Source organism: Mustela lutreola, chromosome 6 (genome assembly GCF_030435805.1).
Source record: "Mustela lutreola isolate mMusLut2 chromosome 6, mMusLut2.pri, whole genome shotgun sequence".
Classification (NCBI taxonomy): Eukaryota; Metazoa; Chordata; class Mammalia; order Carnivora; family Mustelidae; genus Mustela; species Mustela lutreola.
Genome location: NC_081295.1, coordinates 132,293,792 through 132,320,477, shown reverse-complemented (window position 1 = coordinate 132,320,477; position 26,686 = coordinate 132,293,792). Strand labels below are relative to the sequence as shown.

Sequence of the window (26,686 nt, the reverse complement as noted above, 5' to 3'; positions counted from 1 at the left end):
TATCATGTTTATACCAGGATTTGGAGACAAAGCATATAAGTTAGAGGCTTTTTATATCTGTGATTTAAAATTAAAAATATTAACATTATTTTCTGCTGGCATATTTTGAATGTGGCCTTTATTCTCAGAATAAGCTATATTTTCCAAACTTAATGCCCTCTCTAATTAGTGAAGTTTATTGAATATTCAGTACTTATAAAAATAATAAAATGACTGTATATATTTTTGCATTTAGCTGTCATCACCGTATGACCATTGAAAATAATTTCCAGGTATGAAAAGAAGGTCTAGCCTGAAAGCTGCTAAGTTTGCCATCGGGAAGGAGACAATGGTCCACACTCAGACCTGTGGTCTTGGTGACTTAGGAGAAGAGTAGCAGCATGAGCCCTTGTCATTGTCATAACATTTGTGTTACTGAAGAGGAAAGGGACAGGAGGCTTTAAAAGGGGAGTGGAGAGAACTAACATTGATTGCTGCCACTACCAGGAGTCTGTAGTACATTCAGACATCACGCTAGATACTCTGTGTACGCCATTTCTAATCCTCACAGCTGCCTTGCAGGGGTATATGTCTGATACTTATAATATAGGTGAGGAGACTGAGCCTCAGACTTCATTTTTGCTCAGTGCACATAGCTAGGAGTAGGACTCACTCATGTTTGTGCTTTCAAAGCCTATCTTTGATTTTCTCTAAGCCATCTCCATAGGAAAGAATGTATTTGTGGGATTTTTTCTGGCTTGTAGAATCATGGAAATTTAAAGCTAGAAATAAACTACATGTTAGTTTTCCATCTGCTTTTTCTTTTCTTTACTTTACTTTTCTTTCTTTCTTTCTTTCTTTCTTTTTTTTTTTAAACATATAAAGAAATAGAGTTCCAAGGAGGTTAATCCTCTCCTGTCCAGGGATACACAGCTGATTAGTATATTATTATCTGTGTTCCACTATGTGACTTAATTGAGCTTTGTATTTATTTACCTATTTATATTTATGCTATTAAATTTGCCAGTAGTAGTATGTTAATCCTTATTGAATGTATGATTTCTTTATTTAGTGAATTACCATTTATATAGATAACTAATATATAGTTCTTATGACTAGTGAAGATATTAAATAAGATTTTTTGAATGGCCTATTTAGGTGCTTTTTTCCTGTCATTTTAAAGGGAAGAGAACAAGCATTTCAACAAGAATATCAAGTAGTTTACTTATTTTGTAATCATTATTCTATTTTTGATGCTTTGAGAAGACATTGAGCAATTAATTTTATTATCCTTTTCAATTTTTAGTTATTAATAAGAAAAACAACGTCACAACAAGGTCAGATATGTTAGACTTTGGAATCTGGCAGTAGGTATTATGAGCCTCAAGTAGGGAAGGAGACCACTTTATCATCAGCAAAGTATATCTTTATTGGTTCTCTTCCATTGAAGTTATGCGTGGTGTGATTGAAAATCAAATTACTACTGTATTGTTTCACTTTGATTAACTGTCTTGTCTAACTAAACATTTTGGATTATTCTTACTCTCCTTACTATAGCTTTCCTGAGAGGCGAAGTTATTTCATATGCTTCTTTCCATATGAGTGTAATCCTATCCCTGGTAATTGTTAAAAATCACGTCAGAATATGGCTAAAAAGTATAAGGCTTAAGTTTTAAAATATTGAGCATGTGTGGCGCCTGGGTGGCTCAGTGGACTAAGCTGCTGCCTTCGGCTCAGGTCATGATCTCAGGTTCTTGGGATCGAGTCCCGCATCTGCCTCAGCATCCCTGCTGAGCAGGAAGCCTGCTTCCCCCTCTCTCTTTGCCTGACTCTCTGTCAAATAAATAAATAAAATCTTTTAAAAAAAATACTGAGCATGTGCTCATCATAACTATAATTAGCATTCTTTACATTTCCCCTCTAAAAAAAGCTGTCAAATTTCTTTGATAATGCAGTTTTAGAAGAAATAGTAACATGTACCATATTTTAAACAAAAATCTTTGAAATGAAATTGCAGTTGACTGTTGAACAGTGTGGGGTTTGGGGCACTCTCTGCCCAGTCAAAAATCCATGTGTAACTTGATTCCTCTGAAACTTAACTACTAATAACCTAATGCTGACTAGAAGCCTTATCAATAATGTAAATAGCTGATTAACACATTTTGTATGTTGTATTTGTTACATACATACATACATACATATATGTATGTGTGTATATATATATTATATCTATTATATATATATGCTATTCTTAAAATAAGCCAGAGAAAAGAAAATGTTTTGAAGAGAATCATAGAGAAGAGAAAATACATTTACAATAGAGTACTGTAAAAAATCTACATATAAGTAGACCTGCACAGTTCAAACCCATGTCGTTAAAGGGTCAGTTGTCCTTTGTTAAACTACATACTAAAAAAAAAGAAGAAATTTATTGGATTAAGTCATTTAACCAAGGAGAAGCCTACCCATAAGTTGTACTTTTGAATCTTCTTTCCACTGTAGAATTTCCAAGAGACCACATTTATCTTTCTTTATGAAATTCTTTTAATGTAATACCCATTAATAAGATTATATAAGGGATTATTTTAAATTTTGCAAGTCACCTATTCACCATGTAAAAGATTATGTGATTTTTAAAATTATTAAAAGAGTTTAATTATTTCTCTTATAATGGACCATTTGTATTCCTATTCAGTAGTTTAAAAATTAAAAGGAAGCAGCTTTCCGAAGAGTATTCCTGTAGTTTACTACTAACACTAAATCTGAGGATGTTATATGACTGAAAGTGTTAGGAGAGAGTATTGTAGAAGTATTTGGAGGCAAAATAAACTTATCTAAGGAGAATGCTACGATAAATTATTCCCAACAAGAAAGAATAAAATATGTTTTTTGCAAAGAAATGACACCGTGTACTATTTATCATAGTTATATTCCAGATGAAAAAAGCCCTTTGTGAGAGGAAGAATCATATTAGTTTGCAATATTTATGCCAGGCTAAATGTATTTTGTTAGACTGTAGTTTTATTCTTGGGGTGTTGTTAATTGATTTGTCCCTTTCTCAACACAGATACAGTCTATTTGCAGCCTGTAAATAGAGAGTCAGGGAGGGGTAGAAGGGCCAGCTCTTTGGCTGACTTTGAGGCATCTTTGTACAGTGGGAACCCCCCCATTTAAGGGGCCTGTTTGCCGGATGATCAAATGCCCAGCTCTGCTCAGAGCCGAGGCTGTCTGCATTAGCTTGTAAAAGGTCAAGGCGTATAGTTCCTAAATGTGATGTACGATGTCTCAACAGTTTATTTATTGCTAACTTATTACAAAATGTTTCTCCTCTAATTAATTGCTAATTGAGATGTCTGTAAGTAAGGAAATACCTAGTACTGGAGGAACGTGGGAGAGAAGCATCTAGTGTATCCCTCAGTGGTTAGAGTTTGGCTAGAGGTCGCAGCCATTAATTAAAATTTTATCATTGAACAAAAATATTTAACCACAATACAACGGACAGCTTATGGTTTAAGAACAATTTCAAGACAGTAAATTAAGCTTTTGGAGTTGATTTAATTAAATTTAATGTATTGCAGTAGTCCCTCCTTATCTGGATTCATTTGCATGGTTTCAGTTAGTGTAGGGCACTGAGGTCTGGAAGCAGATGATCCTCCTTCTGAAGTACAGTCAGAAGGTCAGAAGTAGCTTAGTGCTGCATATCAGTGCCTCCATCATTCTCCTCACTTTGTCTCATCATATAGGCATTTTATCATCTCACATCATCCCAGGAAGGGATAAGTACAGTATAGTAAGATATTTTGAGGGAGAAGACCACACATAACTTTTACTCTGATACATTATATGTTGTAATTGTTCTGTTTTTTGTTAATTGTTGTTAATCTCTTATGTGCCTAATTATAAATTAAACTTTATCATAGGTATGTATGTATAGGAAAAAGCAGTATATGTAGGGTTTAGTACTATCTGTAGTTTAACGCATCCCCCAAGGATCTTGGATTATATTCCATATGGGTGAGGGGACTACTGTATGTTTATATATTTTGTGATGGCCAAATCTTGAATAATATGTGTCAGAAATTTTTCAACTGAAATATACTTTAATTTTCAATCCGGGTTTGGATATTTTATATACAGAGACGACTTTGAGTATTTCAAAAACTATTTAAAAAACTGCCCATCTATACTATATTTTCTAAATAAATATATTTTCTAGAGAAAAATGCTCATCTACACTGTATTTTCTAAAGAAATATTTTCTTAGGAAAATAGAGTTCAGATGTTAGAGGTAAGTGCTTATTGTCACCATCTCTCTTTATGTAATAAAATAGCATGTTAGATTGCAGCGAAAATAATGTCACACTGCCATCTAGGGGCCATTTTTCAAATCAGAAAGCAATGAAAAACATTTGAAATTTAAAAACTATTCACTAGGTGTCCTCTGCTGGCTTCCACTTGTATTTTCTGTAATAACTGAGAACTAAGTATGGAAACACTCTGAACTGAATGTAGATTTCAAGATAAGTTCTCACTAAGGATTTAGGATCATTGCAAGTTGTCTCTGTCTTTTTGGTTGTCTTTGTATAAAGTTCTTATTTTTAAAAAATACAGTTTTATTGTTAATTGCATAAAAAGAAATTTGAATATTATTTCATTTAGAATTAAGTATTGAAGACTAATGTTGACAAGTGCTTTACTAATTGATAATATTTTAGGTTTTCTTAAAAAAAGAGTAATGATTTAATAGTATACTAGCTTTTCTTTTGTCCCTTATTCATGGCTCTACAGAAGTCTCCTTGGTCAAACTTGGCCTTGCTTTTTCAGGTACCTGTCTGACCTTCATGCACCAGGTGACCCTGCTTGGCAATGTATTGGCGCCCAACACAGGTGGATCCTTCAGCTCATGCACAGCTGCAAAGAGGGATATATACAAGATTTGAAAGGCAAGGCTGCTTCTCTTCTAGTGCATTATGCCATTCCTTATTATCAATTTAATACATTTTGGAAATGCTTAATGATTAAGGGAATGATTAATTTTCTTGATATCTGTACTTGTTTTTTGTTTTGTTTTTGTTTTTGCCCCTGGTTAGCATTATACCTGAGTGAATAACAGGGAGGGATGAAAACTCTCTTGATATCCCTATTTTTATGGTCAACAGCCAGTATTGACAAAGGTTTGATTTAAGGAATAGTTAAACTTCTATGGGAAATAACGTGATGTAGAAATAATAGTCTTTAATAAATAGTAGTAGTCCATTCACTATTCATCAAATATATGTTGAGCTCTGCCATGTGCCAGGCATTGTGCCAAGTACAGAAGGACAGCTGTGAATAAAACAGACACGGTCCCTGCGCTCACAGTATTAAACACTTAACTCACCAAATACAAGGTTGTTGACAAGCGATACAAAGAAAAATCACAATATTCTGAAGGAGTAAAACTGAGGAGCATACTTTAGATGGTCCATTTGGGAAGGTGTCTCAGAGAAGCCTCCTTGTTCACTAAGAGCTAGAAGAATGAGAAGTAGCCTGCTGGGATGATTTTAGTCTGAAAAAGGAAAGGCTGTGAAATAAGTTTGAAGGAAGAAGTTGCAGGTGCATTCACATGCAGGTTTATCAACTTCTTTTTGTAAAATTCTATCATCCCACAGATATTGAATGTATTCAATGTCTGCTGTGCTGTGTGTTGGCCTCTGTTGGATGCTAAGGATTCAGTAGTTAGTCTGGCAGATGGGCCTGGCTCACTCAATACTTATAAAATAGCCAGGGGTGGGGGGATGTGGGGAGGAGATAGACAAGAAAAGTAGAATGGACTAGTAGAATACAGTGTTACTTTCTAAGCCCGAGAAGTTCTTCCTACCTTGGAACACTTAGGAACAGCATCCAATTCAGAGTTTTGAGGCCACAGAAGTGACATTCCAAGATCTGAAGAATATCTGTATTGGCCAGTTGAAATAGAGGAGAGGAAAAGGAAAGAGGTAAAGACCATTCCAGGAAGAGAAAATAGAATGTGCACAAGACCTCAAGCAAGAGATGTCCCCTGAATTCTCTGTGGCTGGAGTTTAGTGCACAAAATGGCAAGAGTGGAGGCTAGAGTTAGGTGGTGTCAGGTCTTGTGTGGACTTTGTTAGCCCTTTCAGGGGCTTTGGACTTGATCCAGAGGACATTGGGGTGACCATTAAGGATATGAAGTGGAGGAAAGACCCATTGAGACTTATTTAAGAGACAGCTCTGGGGGGGAGCAAGACTGGAACAGTACAGCTGGTTAAGAGGCTGCTATGGTGATTCAGACATATCTCCTCCCATGAGGTGGAAGATGTGGAGAAAGAGACAGATTGAAGAGTTATTCAGAAATTAGAGTTGATAGTACTTGGTGATTAAAGAAGGAAGAGGGGATTAAGGGGAAGAGGGGATTTCCAGATACCTGACCTCAGCAACTAGTTATGATGATGGCACCATTGAGTTAGGAAGGCTAGCAGAGAAAAACATTTTTTTCCTTTTGTTTGGACAGATTGATTAGGCATTGTCTGGCATGCAAGGGAAGATACCCTATAGGTACTTTGGATTTAAAGAGCAGGAGATTTGGATGTGATTTGTGTGTAGATGGTCCCTGGAAGTTGATGCATTCACCCAAGAAGATGAAAAAAGGAAAAAATTTAGTACAGAATCCTGGGGAATGATATTTACAGGCCTAAGAGAAGGGAAGCCTACAAGAGATGAAGAAGTATTGGTCTGCTGGGCTAAGGGGAAAACAGGGGTTATCATGTCACAAAACCACAGAGGAGAAGAGTGATCAGCAAGTGTTTTAAGATGAAGAATAAGATGAATAGATGTCCTTTAGATTTAGCACAGAGGCTATTGTTGGTGACCTCGGTAAGTACAGTTTCAGTGCCATGAGATGTCAAATAGAATATATAAAATAAGAAATAGAGATACTTACAAGACAAAGTTTCCAGGAGGAATAAGTGAGGCAACATAAGAACAGTCCTGGAACAGAAGGGAGTACAATGGAGAGGTTACCATTATTTATTTATAGCATAGTTTTGTCTTGAATTACCTGGCTTGGTTTTGAGGACTTTCCAGCTGTGATTTTGTTTTTTCCTAGTCTTGATATTCAGGAAAATCCAAAATCTCTTTATTCATGCTACATCAAAATTCCTGTTAATGTCATTAATTATTTTATAGTTTTAGCAGGTGAAAATGACCTCAAATGACATACATAGTCTGTAGTCTTTAGGGATATTTAGAGGGCCTTACATATTTGTTTATTGAGTGTTCATTATTAGCCAGGATTCCCTTAACCACCCATCAGAATCCCCTGGGTGTTTTTAAAGACTGTCAATTCCTGGCCTTCACTTTATGCCTACTGATCGTTTTAGAATCTCTAGGTCCAGGCATCAGTATTTGCTAAAGCTTCAGGTGATCTAGGAGCAGTCTGGATTCATAATCTGGGCACTATATGCTGTGCTAGGGACTGGAAGTACAGTGGTCAGCAGGATGGACATGATCTGTGACCTCTTAGAGCTTGTAATCTATTGGGGAGGACATTAATTTTAAGAGTTACATAGGTATATTTAAAAAAGTACCATGAAGTAGAGCATAAAGAATTCTACTCCAGTCTATTTAGGGGGAGGTCCAAGGAAGTTTTCTATAAGAAGTGGTATTTCCATTGAACCTAAATGATAAATATCAGTTATCCAGATAAAGAGGCATGAAGTAGCCCAGATTCTGAGAAGGTGCTCAGTAAATGTCACCCTATTCCTTACTTCACAAAGTAGGTTAATAAGTATGGTAATGATATTCTCCAGATACAAAGAAGACAATTGGTCTAACAAAGATCTTCCTACTTAGGTTAAGAAGAGACAATCTGACCATATAGTTTGGTTATGAAAATATTTGAACTTTTGGGATATGTATAATTTATGAAGACAACATATAAACTATTTGAAATTGGAAAAGTACCATGAAATTTCATATATCTTATAGTCACATCCATAACAGAAATATCTGATAACCAATATTCCATTGCCAAAGGTATGAATCTTTCTTGAAGATAAATGGACACATGCTTTTACCTGAATGATTCCTTCCCTTCCATCTTGGTGTTATATATTGCTATATGTAATCATCCCAAACTATTTAAAATGAGTATGTCTGAAAATAAATTGATTAAAAATAAATTGATAGTTTATGTGTAATTGGAGCCCTATCTTTTTAATTTACTGTCCACGTTTGTTGCAGAACTTGCTCATCACTTAAGAAATCATGAAAAGAATATATTTTTTAGTGATGAGCTTTACTTATTTTTATAAGTTGGTCTTTTTGATTAGGAATAAAAACATAACAATTAACAGCTCTTTGAATTTAATCTGCAGGTTTCATAACAGTACAATGTAAATTTCCTGAATATATTAGTTACATATTCATAGATTATTTTTATTTTTTTTCAACGTTCAGAAGAACATCCTTTTTTTTTAAATTTTCAGCAAATACTAATATAAACAGCATAGATAATCCAAACAGAGAGAGCCTTTTAATTGGAAAATTGGTGTGTTCTTTGAGCTCATATCGGGATGAGTTTTTATGATTTTGTTTTGAAGAATTCCAAATAAATATGATAAGATAACCTCCCATGTACTTAATCTAGTTTCAATTGTTATCAATTATAGCTCATCTGATTTTATTTGTACCCTTACCTGCTTCTTACCTTCCCTCACCCTGAATTACTTTTGAAGCAGGTCACATTATTTTATAATTATTTCAATATGTAATTTTTAGAGATAAAAATGCTTTTTAAAGACTGTAACCAAAATGTCATTATCATTACCTAAAAGTTATTAATAATTTCTTAATGTCAAATGGTTATTTTTCAGAATTCAGGAACTGTTTATCATATCCAAGAATCTTTCTAAGTGCATTGATACCAAGGCTTTTTAACTTATACTCAGTACAGAGGCAAATGACAGGAAATGTGGCTTGAATATAGATTGAACTGAGCATGTTTCCTCTAATGGAAAAGTAAACTATGGCCCAATGTAGCCAGTTTGCACTTAGTTACTCTTCAGGTTGTTTTCATTAATGCCTATGTATACAGGTCATTGGACACATGTTAGCTCTTTAATATACACTTGCTACATTTACACAGGTAATGTAATCATATATAGTATAGGTATGTGTATGTGTGGATATATTTATATAGAATATTTGTTTTAATTAGAAGTTTGATGGAAATAAGCTGGTTGTTCATGATGGACTCTCAGCTGATATTTGAGTGCCTATATATACTGTAAGTGTAAAGTAATATGGGATAGGTCTTCTAAATATCATTTGGATTTTTATTGGATATCTTCTTATAGTTATCTCATTTTAGAAATGGGGAAAAAACCTGGGATATGGTCTAGTTCAATTGATGCCTTTAGACCTATTGTGCATGTGAAGAAGGTATCTCAGAGAGTGATAACCCAGCTTTCTCTTGACCTAAATAGGGGCAGAAGAAGTGAATGGTTCAGATTTCTCCCCAACTGTGCTCTGGACAAGTGAGGTTCTTTGTGTTCTATTTTAGGAGCAAATATTTCATGAAACAGGATTTCTGAACATGATGTACATGATGAAGACAGTGCCTGTATTTCATCAGGCACTTCATTATGAAGTTCCATTGTTTTTATTCAGGTAGTCTTAGGATCCTATTTTCTTTCTTTTTCTTTTTTTAAAATTTTTTATTTTTTCAGCGTAACAGTATTCATTATTTTTGCACCATACCCAGTGCTCCATGCAATCTGTGCTCTCTCCAGTACCCACCACCACCTGGTTCCCCCAACCTCCTACCCACCGCCCCTTCAAAACCCTCAGATTGTTTTTCAGAGTCCATAGTCTCTCATGGTTCACCTCCCCTTCCAATTTCCCTCAACTCCCTTCTCCTCTCCATCTCCCCTTGTCCTCCATGCTATTTGTTATGCTCCACAAATAAGTGAAACCATATGATATTTGACTGCTTGACTTATTTCACTCAGCATCATCTCTTCCAGTCCCGTCCATGTTGCTACAAAAGTTGGGTATTCATCCTTTCTGATGGAGGCATAATACTCCATAGTGTATATGGACCATATCTTCCTTATCCATTCGTCCGTTGAAGGGCATCTTGGTTTCCACAGTTTGGCGACCGTGGCCATTGCTGCTATAAACATTGGGGTACAGATGGCCCTTCTTTTCACTACATCTGTATCTTTCAGGTAAATACCCAGGAATGCAATTGCAGGGTCATAGGGAAGCTCTATTTTTAATTTCCTGAGGAATCGCCACACTGTTCTCCAAAGAGGCTGCACCAACTTACATTCCCACCAACAGTGTAAGAGGGTTCCCCTTTCTCCACATCTTCTCCAACACATGCTGTTTCCTGTCTTGCTAATTTTGGCCACTCTAACTGGTGTAAGGTGGTATCTCAATGTGGTTTTAATTGGAATCTCCCTGATGGCTAAGGATGATGAACATTTTTTTCATGTGTCTGATAGCCATTTGTATGTCTTCATTGGAGAAGTGTCTATTCATATCTTCTGTCCTTTTTTAAAATGATTGTCTGTTTTGTGTGTGTTGAGTTTCTATTTTCTTTTTTTTAAAGCTTTTAAAAAAACATGTTTATTTGTCAGAGAGAAACCATAAGCAGGGGGAGCATCAGAGGGAGAAGGAGAAGCGGGCTCCCTGCTTAGCTCAGAGAGGGATGCAGGACTCAATCCCTGGGATTATGACCTGAGCTGAAGGTAGATGCTTAACCAGCTGAGCCACCCAGGAGTCTCCAGGATCCTATTTTCAAAATGAAATCTTGTTGCATTCTGAATCTAAAGAATGAATTAAGTTCCTCTATTCGAATATCTGCACTAGGAGTTTTAACACTCACTGTAATTGTTTAAATAAACCCTCAGGCAGCAGAACAATGGCTAAGAATTGAGACAGTACTGTGAAATAAAGTACAGTTTTAAATAGATAAATTGTAAATATTTCAGACAGGAAAAGGTTTCTTGATGTCTTTTTAAGTAAAGTTGGTTGGTCTTTTGTACAAGAAATCTAACATATAAATGTTTTTTTAAAGTCTCAAAGTCTTTACACAGTTGAGGAAAAAATGTTAATTGTATTTAGTCTTATGGTCTTCAGAGAAAATTTCATAAGCAAGGATGGTGATATATTTTCTACATTTAAAAAGCCACCTTTTTCCACCATTTTCTCCATAAAAAGCATTTGTTAGCAGCTGGGTTGTAAGGTTGATATTCTTATGAATACTGCATTAGATCTTTCTCTGGATTCCAATTTTTATAGTAATAACATATATGGCTAGTAGAATGGTGCCTTCTGAATTATAAACACTGGGGCACAAAACAAGAGATGACCATTGTACCCTAAACATGCTTTGACATTTATCCCCAAATATTCCTCAGGACTCTTCCATGACCCACCTCTGTAGACCAAATGTGATCTTTTGTTTTTTCTAAGAGGAGACAAAGATGGGGGATGGGGGGAGAGCAGGCATAAAGATTAACATTCAAAAAAATGCATCCTAGTTTAAGTACTAAAGGAAGGCTTTGATTGTTTTGTTTTGTTTTGTTTTCCAGCCTGACTTGTTAACCATTTTGCTGCTGTTCCCCTATATTCATAGCAGCCCTATGTCCTGAGTTGTTACACACAGAAAACTTTTACCATCTTAAAAGAAGTGTCATTCGTCTCTTAAAATTCCTATGAAACCAGTCCAAAATTAGACTAATTTTTCGGGTTTCCTGTCAGGAAAAGCCTTTGGTTAGCCCCCTACTGATATTCTCAAACAGGATTTTTAAAGGTAGCCTTCAAAGGTGTTTTTTGTTGTTCTGAAAATGAGTTTAACTCTTAAAATATATACTGGTTGTATCTAATAAAGGAAAAGGCAGCAGCCTGCTCATAGAGTAATTATTCCCTTCTTTCAGATATATACTTAATTAGGACTTCCCAATTGGACATTTTAGAATATGAGCACAATAAGAGACATTTAGAATAGGAGCAATTGTTTAAACAACAGATTCTATAAAGTAGTCACACAACAGAAGAAAATACATTTATATGTAGCTCAGGTTCTCTTTGGAAAACTTAGAGATATGTAACACCAGAAAAGTTCATTCTGAATCATCACTGTGTGGACCTATTAAGGCAGAAAAAATATTAAGAATAGAGACACTGTGTTAAATATCTACTCTTAATTTTTCACACACTGAGTAGATTATTAATTACATGCTTAAATAAAAGCATTTGTTTATCTGATGATCGTAAGCTACAAAGGGCTATATTTTCAACTCAAGCTTATAAAATACATGGATAAATATATTTTATCAGTTATATTCAAATTTCTGAATTTACATAGTGCAACTAAACTATTTTTTCTTGATATTTAAAAAATACAGGTATGCTCTTTGTGTCCATAACTTGTGTGTGTGTATACACTTTTAATGAGTGGAGTTAATATAATTCTGGTATTTTCATAATGTAAGATTAAGTAAACTTCCTGTACCCTAGATTAAATTGCAGCATCTATAGGAAATCAGCAGCAGATTCATCAAATTTTTTATGGAACTACAAAAATACTTTCATGGTTAAAAAGACAGTAAAAATGTGTTGTTATACTTACATTAATTATTTTAATAAAATTATAATTTTTATTTTGAAGTTGTTACAATGAGGTTGAGGAATGTTCTTTTATGAAATTGTTTTTTTGGAGATTTAAAAAATAGTTTTTCCCCTGAATGTTGATCGTAACAGAATCCAGAATAATAGAAGTTTATTTAAAAAGAAAAAAAGGAAAGGCACAACTACAGCAACTACAGATAAGAGATAATTGCTTTGATTTCCACCTGCTCTTCCTAAGTCCCTTCTGATGTAGATTACACAACCCCAGCTTTGTTTTTTGTTGTGACTAGAGTATTTTTTTTTAATTGGCTTTCGAAGATAAAATGCTTCTGATGGGATTTTATTCACTTGCTTTGAGATTTATAAGCTGTAAGGGATGTATAGAAGAAAGCAGAGTCAAGAGTGAGAAGTAGAAGTATCAGTTTATAACTGCTATTAAAAATATCTCTTCAGTGAAGTGATGATCCGATTTTCCTTTCTCCTTTGCCCTTTTTTTCAGAAAGAGAAAAAACTCAGGTGATGTTCAGAATTCCATGAATTAGATTTAAAGTGCATACCATTAGAAATCATCACTTGTTAGTAAATAGTTTAGGTTTGTATAGGCAGTATTAATTAACCTGAATGCGGATCAGCAGGGTTTTCTATGATTGTGGATTTGTTTTTAATCTAATTTGAAAAAACAATTTGTGCTACCAAATTAAAATTATGATTAGTAATTAATACTAGTCATTTAAGTAGTGTTTTTAAAGTCAGTGACCTAGGACTTAATGAATAACATAGCATTCATTTGTAGATCTGTATAGTAAAATAATAGCTGTTAAACATCATAGGAAAGAGTTGATTAAGTTCTTGTTTCTTCTATTTTATACTAGATTCAATTCACCTTACAGTGAATGAGTGATCTCTCTTTGTTAATCAGACAGGCCAATAAGACTTGAGTCAAAAGGGCCTTTATCCCCCCCATTTTTTTTTTTTTTAAATCCTAGCAGCTGGTTCTTTTCTACTGTTTTGGTTTACTGTACATCTGGAAGAAGACTTCTTAGAGCTGGGAGCCATTTCTTATTCAATTCATGTCCCCTGTCCTTAAGAGAGAAACATTTTTGACAATGCATGTCAAGCACACATTGTATGCTAGCATTAACTGGTAACTTTAAAATATTTATTACAAATATTTTAATTTTGTATTCTGTCATTTTATAATAACTCTATTGCTCATATATTCTAAGCATGTTTTCTCTACTTAGATCTGTATATAATTACAAAGAATATAGTACTTTAATAAAAGCATAAATAATTTTATTTTGGTATTCATCTATCCAGCTTATTATAAATATCTGATTCTTGCTTATATAGCCAATGTTAGCTAATAAATACTTCTTTGTAATTCACACCTGTGGTTTTGCTTTTAAAATATATTTTTTCTTCTACCTATTGTTTTGAATGGTGTTAAAATAAACCAGAATTTCTACCTGGAATCTGCTTATGACTGTTCTGACACCCTAAAAAGTGAAGTTAAATATGAGCATGTTAAATATATCTCCCTTCATTTAATTTAGGTTAAAAGATCCTCTTTAAATTGAGGAAATGCTCCTGTAGGAACTTTAAATATAGAGAGAATAATTAGATCAAAAAGAACATTTTTATCTGTTGACACAGGTCTAATTTGTGAGGAATTTGTAATTCTGTCTTGATATGTCTGCCCCACCCCCCAGCTTTGGCATTGAAATTCTCCTGTGCGGAGTGCTTGAAAGGAATCCCATACTGCCTGTGTCTGTGGAGACTCCTGGCCCCATGTGTTTGGTCAACAAGCAACAGTGGGTGGTCGGGCAGCAGCTCAGGACAAGGGCCCGCTGTGTGCAGGAAAATGTGTTCAAAGGTGTTTAAGGGCGGTAAGGAAGTCGGCCGCGCTTCTGGCCCTTCTGAGAGTCCGGGGGCTATAGATCAGTGTTCTCTACACTATTGTAGACTGTGAGAAAACTTGCTGCAAGAGGCACGAAGGATGAGAAAATATAGTAAACTTATTCACCTGGTTCCACATCTGCAGGCTTCCCTTAAGACAGGTCTCTTCTGCCCTTTATGTTGTAGAGTTCGTTAAACAAATATTGACTACTCTTTGCATTTAAAATAGGGAAAACTTGCAGGGCTTGAGTTAAATGGATTTGACTGATACATAATAAGGTACCCTGGAAGTCTTATGGAGTGCTAGGTATAATAAGCATTTTTTATAAAGTCTAAAATTCATTATCAGCTTTTGTTTTGTTTTTGTAGGAATCAGTGTTTTAATGTAAACTGTTAAATATTTGACCTTTGGGGAAGATCTCTTCAGATCCATTGGTTAACATAAAGCTTTTTTTTTTTTTTTTAACATAAAGATTTTTTATTTAATAGAAATCTCACAGTTGGAAAAAAATTAGCAAGCGTTTAATTTGTTAAGAGCAAATTGTGAAAGATTGATATTTTATTTTCTTTTAGAAAAGTAAAACATTTTAAAATTTTGATTATTTCTACACTGCAGCTTTTATTCTTTTAGTGAAGTTCCTAGGATGGTTTTATTGATGTTCTATAGAAGGTAACTTCAGCAACTTTTGAAAGTACGTTTTCTCTTAATTAAAACAAACTTTCTGTTCTGTTTAGAATGTGCCAGAAATGTTTTTTTTTTTTTTAATTTTATGTTTGTTTACAATCGTTAAGTTTCTCTTACATCCTCATAATTAGAAGAAGAGATCCTTTTGAGAATGCTGGTAGCATGTTACAGAAGCTTTAGTTGGAGAAACAAAACATGGATTCTTATTTGTCAGTAATTAAGAAGCTTAGTCATTATTATTATTTTTTAAATTTTAAGTGTTTGAAGGCCCCCCCCCACCAAAGTGCTGCTTCTAGGCATCTGTAGAAAACTATATATTTTTTCTTATGATATACTAGTAAAATCATTAACTCAAACACTAGTTTGTAGAATTTAGAAGACATCGTTTTAGTTCTAGGATTTCATTTGTATCACTTTTCCTACAAACACCACATAGTATTTTTAGAATTAGAAGTACTGTAGTGATGGTTTTCATGCTGTGGGATGTGTTCCTATATGGAATTTTTTACCAAAGTAATCATTACCCTGTAATTATTCCCCAGATATCTTTGACTGTCTATAGCCAAATAATTTTGATCTCATAAGCATTAATTCATTTGAGTGTATTTATTGGTTACCCTGCTTAGTGTTGTTAAAATAGCCAAGCTGTAAGGTCCACAATAACAAGTATTTTGAAATTCTGATGAAGTTTTCACTGTTACGTTTTTGTTGTCTTTATTATATTCTTTATATAATTTATATTTAAGGCTTAGTTTTGATATTGGCTTACTGTGTAGGGGAAGACTTTTTTGATAACACCACTTATCAGTGTTCTAAATTGTAAGAATAGTGAGCAAAATAAACATATTTTCCATTTTGTTCTCAGTGGTGATTTAAAGTTTCTCATTCAGACTTCATACCATAGAATCACTGTTTTATACCCAAAAAAGACTCTACAATTTTATTGTGTCAAGCCCTGATTTTTACAGGTCAAGCTAGCTGCAGCTGCAGAACCCCCTTCCAGTTGTATAACCATGAGAATCTTGGGTTAATCCCTGTACCAATTTCAAATATAGCAAACAATTTGTTAGTATTAGCATAAATGAAGCCAAAAAGTTACAACCTTTCATCAAGGTTGTAATCTAAAGGCTTTAAAATAATTTCATCTAGAAAAAATTATAGGAATAGCTCATTTTTTTATCTTCTGAAAATAATCTTTTTTTAAAGATTTTATTTATTTATTTGACAGAGTGAGATCACAAGTAGGCAGAGAAGCAGGCAGAGAGCGAGAGGAGGAAGCCGGCTCCCTGTCAAGCAGAGAGCCTGATGAGGGGCTCGATCCCAGGACCCTGAGATCATGACCTGAGCCAAAGGCAGAGGCTTAACCCACTGAGCCACCCAGGCGCCATCCGAAAATAGTCTTTTATTTTTTTTAAATTAAATTTTATTTTTCTTCAGTGTTCCAAAATTCATTGTTTATGCACCACCACCCAGTGCTCCACGCAATATGTGCCCTCCATAATACCCACCACCAGGCTCACCTAACCCCCCCCCCCCGCCAAAACCCTCAGTTTGTTTCTCAGAGTCCATAGTTCATTTCTAGAGAAAGTTTACTATCAAGAAAACAAATGATCTCTCAAAACCTAATGCAGTATTGAGAAAGACAAAGACAAATACAATTTTACAAAAACTCTGTCACCTGCAAAATGTGCCGGGAAAAGCTAAAATTGTAATGAAAAAACTGAAGTTGTATATATACAGTTGAATACCATCCTCAGCTGGATATCAAGGGGCAGATAATTTAGGTTGTTAGGTAAAACACACTAAGTAACACCAGTTTCAGTTGCACATAAGTTAGAGCATAATAATCTGAAATTTCCAGAGAGAGCCAATTATCATATGGTTTCACTTATTTGTGGAGCATAACAAATAACATGGAGGACTTGGGGAGATGGAGAGGAGAAGGGAGTTGAGGGAAATTGGAAGGGGAGGTGAACCATGAGAGACTATGGACACTGAAAAACAACCTGAGGGTTTTGAAAGGGCGGGGGGTGGGAGGTTGGGGGAACCAGGTGGTGGCTGTTGGGGAGGGCATGTATTGCATGGAGCACTGGGTGTGGTACAAAAACAATAAATACTGTTAGGCTGAAAAGAAATAAAAAAAAATGAAATTTCCCAATTATTCTCATTTAATAACCATATGTTTTATTTAATGTATATTTTCTCTTAAACACATCAAAAGATGTTGCTGTCATATTGTGAGGTAAAACAATCAAGAGGAAATATACTATCTTGTGACATATTTTAAAGCCTTTCTTTGATTTGATGTTACAGAAATAGTTTTTCTCATCTTTTTCTATTTTCTTTTCATAGTAATGTTTACTTATCATCAAAGCAGCTTCATATTTAAAATAATTTTATAGGGTAGGAATGCCTCGTCATATAATTTAAATTTAAAAGGAGGGTTTGAGTCCTCAGGGTTTTTCTGGACTCTTAATAGTAAATAGTTTCTAACAGCTGAGATTAAAAATGTTTTAATTCTGTCTTCAAAGGAAGTCTTCCTAATTCCCTATAAAATAACTGATCTTAAGACCTTTTTCTTTTTCTTTCTTTTTTTTTTTTTTTTAAACAACAAAAAAGCAATGTGTTAGAGAAGCTCATTTCTGAGTTTAATGTCCACTGTTTGCAGGGCTTATGCATGTGTGCGGTGCTGAAGCGCTATCTTCTGGTCACTCTGCAAAAATGCATCTAGTAGATGTGTTCCAGATGCTGGTTAGTCCTGAGGATGTGTATATGCTGTTTTAGCTCCCTGGTGCTGTGCTATACTTGATAGAATTCAACACTGTCAATTAAGAAATTAGTTCATGTTAAATTTTCTTTTCCTGATGTTACAGAAAATGATGACATGGTTTCTAAAAGAAGAAAAGTGTATTCTTAATACAGTTTCTATTATTAAAAGGGAAGATAATCCTTTAACGGTTTCAAAATTCAAGATTTACTTAAACTACTATAAATGATTTAAAATTAAACCATTTATATTAACATTGTAAATGATGAAGTTCTAGAACCTAGGTGAGGTTCGGTGGGCTGAGGTCCGGAGCTGATGACCAAGGAAGAATTCTTGAGACATCTTTGGTGCAAAATGGTGGTTTATTAAAGCACGGGGACAGGACCCGTGGGCAGGAAGAGCTGCTGCCCCGGGTTGTGAGGGTTGGCAGGTTATATACCTTGTGGTTGGGGGAAGGTGAGGGGAAGGGATGGGAGGTTTCAACAGAGTTTTCACATGTTAAGGAGGGCCTATAAGGTGCCCTGGGGAGGCCTTGCCCTTATGGCTTGATCATTGTTGTCTTTAGGTTAGGCACTAACATCAAGATAGTTGGGAGATTCTTGGTGGGGCATTATGATCCAGCTACCATTTACATTCCCTTCTACCTCAGCCTCCTCCAGTTTATGGTGGGGAGGGAGACATTAGGGCTTCAGGAACTGAGAGTTATTTGCCTCTGGAAATTTGTGCTATTGATAAGGTAACCTCCCTGTTTAGGTCTCTAGGACATCTGTAGAGCAAGGGAGATTCCTGTTCTGCAGGATTGCAATCCCTGCAAGTTAACTATTTATCGTTTTATGGTGGTCAGGGGTGCCTGAGGAATGCTACACATATGGAGGGGAGCGGGTGAAGAGGGGGTGCAAGGCGCCAGCTTTTGCTCTGTCCTCAGCCAGCCTCCTGCTCCCTCATCAGTAAACACATCAGTTTTGGAGAAAATCTTTTTCTGAGGATCTATTCAAATATGGTAATTATATTTTTTGTAGGAATGGTACATAATGTATTTTTAGGAAACCAGGAGTGCTTTCCTTCTTAATAAAAAATGTATAGTTTTGGGGGCACCTGGGTGACTCAGTTGGTTGACTCTCCAGCTCTTGGTTTTGGCTCAGGTTATAATCTCATGAGTCCTGAGATTAAGCCCTGCATGGGCTCCCTGCTTAGCGGGGAGTCAGCTTGTAGATTTTCTCCCTTTGCCCCTCCCCATACTCATCCTCTCTTTCTCTCTCTCTCTCTCAAATAAATAAGTAAATCTTTTAAAAAATGTATAGTTCTGAAATCTTCAAGAGTAACGTAACTTTTTATGGTAGGTGCCACACCCAATGTGCAGTTGACGATAAGATCAAAAGTCAGGTGCTCTACCCACTGAGCCCTCCAAGCACCCCACATGTAACATTTTAACCCACTGAGCCACCCAGGCACCCCTGTAACATTTTAAATTAAAGCCTTTTCATTCTTTTCTTTCATCTTTTAATGTAAAATTTTATATATATTATAATTTTTATGTAAATATTGTGATGCTAAGTTTGCCTCCTTTTATTTCCTTTTAAAATATGTCAGAAAATTGATATTTTGAATTCTACAGTTAGCAGCAGTGGTAACTCTATAAACTGCAAAGGAAAATGTCATAAGTCATTAAAAGCTTCCACACAAACTTTGCCTTTAATATAGAAAAAAATAAATTACAAAAATATCATTTCTTCATTGTTTGTATTTTTTTACTCTGTATCACATATCATTTATTTTGTGTTTTAACAAATAAATTGTTGTTTTAAAGTATAGAATTACACAGGTCATATCTTAGGTAGTGTTTTCCCAAGTAGAAATGAATGTAAATTAAGCATTTAGCACATAGTATGTCTTCAGTAAAATTCTCTTTCAACAAAAATTCTGTCCACAGATGATTTTATTTCTATTTCTACAAACCATACCTTAGTAGAATTTGTGAGACTACAAGGAGTTAGCTCATACTCTGTCATGTTAAGTGGCTCATGAAAGGAAGGATCTCCTGAAAGCAGGTTTTCCACAGCATGTTTTTACTGTATTTTATTTATTGTTTTATTTTCTGCCTCTACTACCAGAAAGTAAATACTTTGGGAGCAGAGCCATATCTATTACTCATCAGCTTATCTTCATGGCTTACAGTTCCTGGCACATAGGAGGTACTCAATAAATACTTGTTAAGTATTATTGAATAACATATTATCAGTGGCAGGGTTGTGTTTTATATTTTGCATTTGAAAACAAATTTATATGCTTTTATTATTCTATTAAGTTATAAAAGAAGGAATAGAGTCCTTATTGAGTAATTTAGGATTAATCACTCCGTTTACATTGAGACAGTTATTTGCAGAAGGCCTAGTGATTGTGAGCAGAGATATAATATTTAACTCTTAAACCTTAGAAGATAGTATTTTGATTTGGAGATAGGAACACTTGACTATTAAAGAACAATAGAAGGCAGAATGTCAAATCAATTGAATTATGTTACTTTTCACTGGTATCTGAAGGCAGAGAAGATAGGTAACTCTGAGTTGGAATAATAAGAGGTGACTTCATGGAGCAGCTGAAATTCAGGTTGCATTTTTAAGGATGAGAGTTTAAGTGGGTGGAGAGGAAGGACAGGTAGGTAGGGCCTTTCAGGTAGAGAGGATAGGAAATAAGGCATAAAAATGTAAGATACATTTTCATAGGGAGAATATGTAAGTGTTGTATGCATGGCAAATACTCTTCTTGTTGAATTGTTTGTGTTGAAGCTCTTTGGATGCCCAGCTGAAGAGCTCAGAATGGTAGTGAGAAGCACCTCTACAGACTGACAGTGCGAATTTTACCACATAAAGCCAAAGTCTTACTAACTCAGCAACATGAGATACAAGTAATTCTTGAAATCCATTTTAGAAAAAAAATGTTTTCTCTTTTTTAGGATAATTTGGACTGGACTGAATTTCTAAGGGTTTTCTGGAAGACTTGATGCTCATATCAAGAAAGCACTATTTCAGTGATACTACTCCAGGCAATAAAGAAAGTTTACTGACAAGTAGTTAAAATGTTAGACTTCTGGAGTATTTACAGGGTGAGGTGAGAAGGATCCAAATTGGGTGGCTGGCATCAGGAATAGAAAGAGGGAATCAAATTCCACATCCCAAACAAAGAAATCTTAGGATTTAGGGATTTAATTTTTTTTTTTTAATTGGTTTGAGAGACAGACAGAGATAGCAAGAGAGAGCACAAGTGGGGAGGAAAAGGAGAAGCAGGCTCCCCAGTGAGTAGGGAGCCCAACAAGGGCTGAATCCCAGGACCCCAGGATCATGACCTGAGCTGAAGGCAGATGCTTAACCAACTGAGCTACCCAGGCACGCTTTGGGGATTTAAATTTTAAGGAAAAGTCAGACTGTGCTCTAAGGCTGCTTCATTAAAAGAGAGTCAGAACTCCCAAGTGTCAAGTTGTTCTTCAAAAATGATTTCTCATCCTGATTTTTTGATTTGTAGACCTTTCCCCACCTTTGCCCCTGCCAGTTTTGCTGAACATTCATTCTAAAATGTTACATAAGTTTCTCTCACAGTTTGTTATATCTATGTAGTAAGCCAGAGTAATGGATCATCAAATCCTATGAATCTGTCATGGTGAGATTGACTTTTAAAAGCAACTTAGAGAAAATATTTTTTTATTTTGCTTGGTAAATATTTTATTTATAAGAATAGAACAAGTGAGGAAGAAATAACTCAGAGAAGTAGCCCATTAAATCAACTAAATAAGAATATGTGGAATCTATGGGAATGTCACCTCTCTTCTAGGTACTCCAGTCCTTCACAGTCCCATGTTGGATCTGGATAATGATACCCGTCCCTTGGTGTTGGGTCCTCTCAGTCAGACGGCGTCACTGAAGAGGGGCAGCAGCTTTCAGTCTGGTCGAGATGACAGTAAGTATCTCTATCCCCTACTTTGTTTTTTAAATTTGTACTTGTGCAATTTTAAACACTTTTCTCTTGGAAATTTTCCTATTTAGTCATATTACTGCTGCTAAGTATTACCACCCTTCATAGGTGAATGTTTATTCAACATACATAGTTGTTGAATAAAACTCGCTAAAGTCTAGTTTTATTTTTCCTATGATTGGCTTTTTAAAAACATGGCACAGAAAATATTTTGTGAGAATTTATTTAAGATGAAATTTGTAACAAAAGTAATCTCTATAGTCGCTACACAGAAATAACTTTTATGCATTTTAAAATTTGCTTTGGAAAGAAGAGTTAATATATTTATTGCTAATCATTTTTCCTAAGAATAAAGCATCTTGAATTATAAATATGTTACATTTCTTAACTTTCTAAAGTTGATATTTACATATTGTTTATTTACAATTATAACCAAAATCATTGGTTATAATGCATTTGGGTACCAATTAGTCACTGGTTATTTAGTTATTTATTTACTAGTCACTGGTTATTTATAACCTCAATATCAGATCTAAGAAATCCAAATAGGGTGGGATGCCTGGATAGCTCAGTTGGTAGAGCATTCAACTCCTGATCTTGGGGTTGTGAGTTTAAGCTCCATATTTGGTATAGAGATCACTTAAAAATATAAATCTTAAAAAAAAAAAAATCTAAATTGGGTAATAGAAATATCTTACTTTATATTAAATACCTCCAAAGTTTATTTTAAAGTATTTTATGTTATTACAAGTCCTGGAGTAGGGCTTTTTCTAAGGTTTCATTAATAAATATGAATGAATGCCCATCATAGGAACAGCTTAAAATTAGATGATTCATTTGTACTAAATGGAGGGTTCAGTGTTCCTTCTTGTTCTGTTCCCATTTCCTACCAAGCCCATCAAACTAATATACACAGTGAAAGAACAGAATTACTTGCTTCTGTATACGGTAGTGTATTGTAGCCCTCTAAGGAAATATAGCCCTCTAAGCAAATATGGCTTCCAGGGTCTGACTCTGAAGTGCCTGAGTTTAAAAACCCACCTGAGTTTTTAAACAATGCTTCCTTCTTTTAATTAGTAGGATAATATATCAGGTCTAAAAACCCTCCACCTCACTTCTTAAGTAATTTACTACCATCAGCTGACATGCTAATTAGAGACTATTCACGAGTCTTAACTTTAAATGAGTTATATCATCTTGAACAGTTCAGATTTATCCTGCCTGGGTTTTGCCAAACCTCTTGAATCTATTTTATGAGATTCTGGAAATTTTCATCAAATTTAGAAAATTTGGGGCCATAGTTTTCTCAGGTGTTTTTCTGTTCTATTTCTTTTTCCAGGACTTCAATTACATGTTTTGTTTTGTTTTTGTTTTTGGTTTTTTTAAGATTTTATTTGACAGAGATCACAAGTAGGCAGAAAGGCAGGTAGAGAGAGAGGAAGGGAAGCAGGCTCCTCGCTGAGCAGGGAGCCCGACGCAGGGCTCTATCCCAGGACCCTGAGATCATGACCTGAGCCGAAGGCAGAGGCTTTAACCCACTGAGCCACCCAGGTGCCCCCAATTACATGTATGTTAGGTCAATAGATTATCTCATAGATCACTGAGGCTCTGTTTCCCCTTTTTCCCTCACCCCAGTTTTTCCATTCTTCATTATAGAGTCAATTGCTAATGCCTTCAACTTTTCTGATCTTTTATCTGCAGTGTCTAACCTGAAAATTCCAGATACTGTATTTTTCATCTCTAGAAATTCCACTTGGTTCTTTTATGTATGTTACCTTTCCATCCTCATTATTTTCCTTTTCCTTTAAATATTTGAATATTGCTTTTATTGCTTAATTCGGTCATCTCTGTTATTTCTGCATTTACTATTATTGATCTTTTTCTCTTGGTTTCTGGTTCATATTTCCCTACTTATCATGTGAATGTCTGATGTTGAGTGTTTGAGTTTTGTTGTCTTCCTTTAAGGAATGCTAGACTTTGTTTTATCAGTACCGTACTCAGACTTACCAGTAAGTTTGAGCCATTCAAGGCTTCTGCTGGTTTGCTAGAGCAGGCCTAGAGTAGCCTTCATTCTGGGAATACTTTAGCCCTACTACTCAAGCATGATCTTTTGGGTCTGTACTGAAAGGCCCAGGTAATTGATAAAGACTGTTCCTCTGGCTGTTCAGATGTATAAGGTCTCCCTGCTCTGTATTATTTCTGGGAATTGTTTACCCTGGTTGTTTTTTCCCTGGTTTTGTGAAGTTTCCCTCCATATATGCAGGACTCAGCAAAGACTTAGAAGTACTCTTAATGCAGATTTTTGGAAGTTTTTTGTTTTGTTTTGTTTTGTCTGTAGACTGAAAGCCATGGCAACTGTGGGCTCACCATACATTTCCCTTCCCTTGGGAATTAGTCCTGTGCTGCCTGTTGTCCAGTGTCTAAAATAGTTTATATTATCTGCCCCCATCCCCAGTTTTCTAGTTGTTTATAACTGGAGGTTGAATCTAATCCTTATTACTCCAGTATAGCTGGGAGTAGAAGTAAAATCCATGTTTAATTTCCTTAAAATTATTACTTGAAACTGAAACATTGAAGAAAATTGCTTATAGTAAAAAATTCTTTTCATCAGTCTTAGGCAGTAACTCAAAGTTATTCTGTGACTGATAATATCATATAGGAACTTATTTAAGACACATTGGATTCAGTACAAAAATAACACCCAGGATCATTTTCAGATAATGATCAAAATTTGATTGAAGTAGATGTAGAAGGAATAGGTAAATAGGACTCTCATTACATATATATATATGTAATGAGAGTCTATGAGTTGTGGGGAAAAGCTTTAAATTCAGCTATGAATATATATATATATATATATATATATATATATATATATATATATTCCATTAGTAATAAAAAGACCAAATAAAACATGAAACTGAAAAATATTTCCTGTTTCTGGGCAGGCGGCTACAGGGACCTGTCTTTTTCCAAGAACCTTGACGATTAAGTGTCAACACATTAAGTAATTACAGAACTCCCACCTCAGTATGATTATTTGGTAATATTATTTAGCTGCTGTATTATCACTCTGTACTATAGTGAACTTAGAAAAAATTTTACCACTTACTCTGTCATAAAAAGATTCAGCTGAAGAAATCTTTTTGGAAGCCTTATGGGATTGTTTTGTCATATTTTCATTTATATTTGTCCAACTGCTTTTCCTACCATAAAATCCCTTGAGTTGGAATACTTACTAATTAATGGATTTAACAAGACTGAAGCTGAGTTTAATGTGTTTGCTTATTTTGTATTTTTTTGAAATGAAATTTTCCTTTACATTGGTGAAAAGGCAATGTTCCTTATCTTTCTTTGGAGTGGGCACATTGCCCATGGCAGACTGATCTTTGAGTCTTAGTGGTCTATGTATGTAGAATATCTGTATCTATGTATCTATGTAGAACCATGCCTTTCACATATGTGACAACTGAATTTCCCCACAACTCATAGACAAAGTATATGAAGGTAGGCACTCAATCTCACTTAAAATAAAAATTTAAATGGCCATGTAATGCTGCAGTGGGATACCAGTTGGCAAAATCCCCAAATTTTTCCTGTTTGGAAATTTTTCCTGTTTGGTTTGTTCATTGGTTATTATAGATTATAAGGAAGCTTCTATGTGTTTATGTGTGTTGCTGGTAGGTGTGTAAAGAATCCCCATAGAGGTCAATTTAATAACACTTACTAAAATCACAACTCCATGTACTCTTGGATTCAGCAATTCTTGTTCTGAGTTTATTCTACACTGATAACTTGTACCTGTGCTAAATGTTGTACAGAGTTATTGATTAAAGCACTTTATTTTATTTATTTTGAAGCACTAATTTTAATTACAAAACATTGAAAACAGTCTTGTCCTTTATGAAGGGATTTTTTTAAAAAATTATGATACATACAAAATATGAACCACAGTTAACCCTTGAACTGTACTGGTTTGAACTGTGCAGGTTTACTTATACATAGATTTTGTTCAGTAAATACATTGGAAAGTTTTTTGGTGATCTGTGACAATTTGAAAAAACTCTCAGATGAATCATGTAGCCTAGAAATACTGAAAAAATTAGAAAGAGCATAAGAGTATAGTACATAATACATATATAATGTATTAATTAACACATTATATAGTTGGTAAGTTTCTTGGTCAACAGTAGGCTATTAGTAGTTCAGTTTTAGTGGAATCAGAAATCATTCATGTATTTTTGACTGTGCAGGGGGTCAGTGTTCTAACCTCTGTGTTGTTCAAGGGTCAATTGTACTGTGTAACTTTGGGGGAAAAAAAGAAACATTTTATGTGCAGATAGAGAAAAACTCCAGGATCCATTATTAAATGAAAATGGCCAAGAGTCAAAAGGGTGTGTTTAATATGCTTATATTTGTGTGAAAGAACAGTTGGAACGGGAGAGAATATGTATTTATATTTGCTTGTGTATTTAAAAGACATGTTAGAAAGAATCACAAGCAGCTACTAGCAGTTTCTTAGGGCAGTACCTGGGAAGTAGGCAAATGGGGAAGGGAATGTAGGTGGGAGACAGACTTTGTTCTATATATCTTTTAAATTGTCTTTTCTAACCATATGTTGTCTTTTTAGGTTATTATGAAACATTTAAAAATAAATAAAATCCACCCTTCCTAGAATAACAATAATAATAATTATAAAATAATAATAATTTTTGCAACAGAACTTTTTGCTTGAGTATTTTGCTTGAGTA

At 34.8% G+C, this 26,686-nt stretch overlaps 1 protein-coding gene across 5 annotated transcripts in view; it reads left to right on the top strand.

Annotated features, from left to right (window-relative positions):
• The window catches only part of EXOC2 (exocyst complex component 2), a 279,908-nt gene that overhangs the window by 116,853 nt on the left and 136,369 nt on the right, over positions 1-26,686 (top strand). For all 5 annotated transcript variants that reach the window (XM_059179098.1, XM_059179101.1, XM_059179097.1 and 2 more), the window contains 2 exons: positions 4,804-4,922; positions 21,795-21,920. In XM_059179098.1, coding sequence (XP_059035081.1) covers positions 4,804-4,922; positions 21,795-21,920 — 245 coding nt within the window. The remainder of the gene's footprint in view (positions 1-4,803; positions 4,923-21,794; positions 21,921-26,686) is intronic.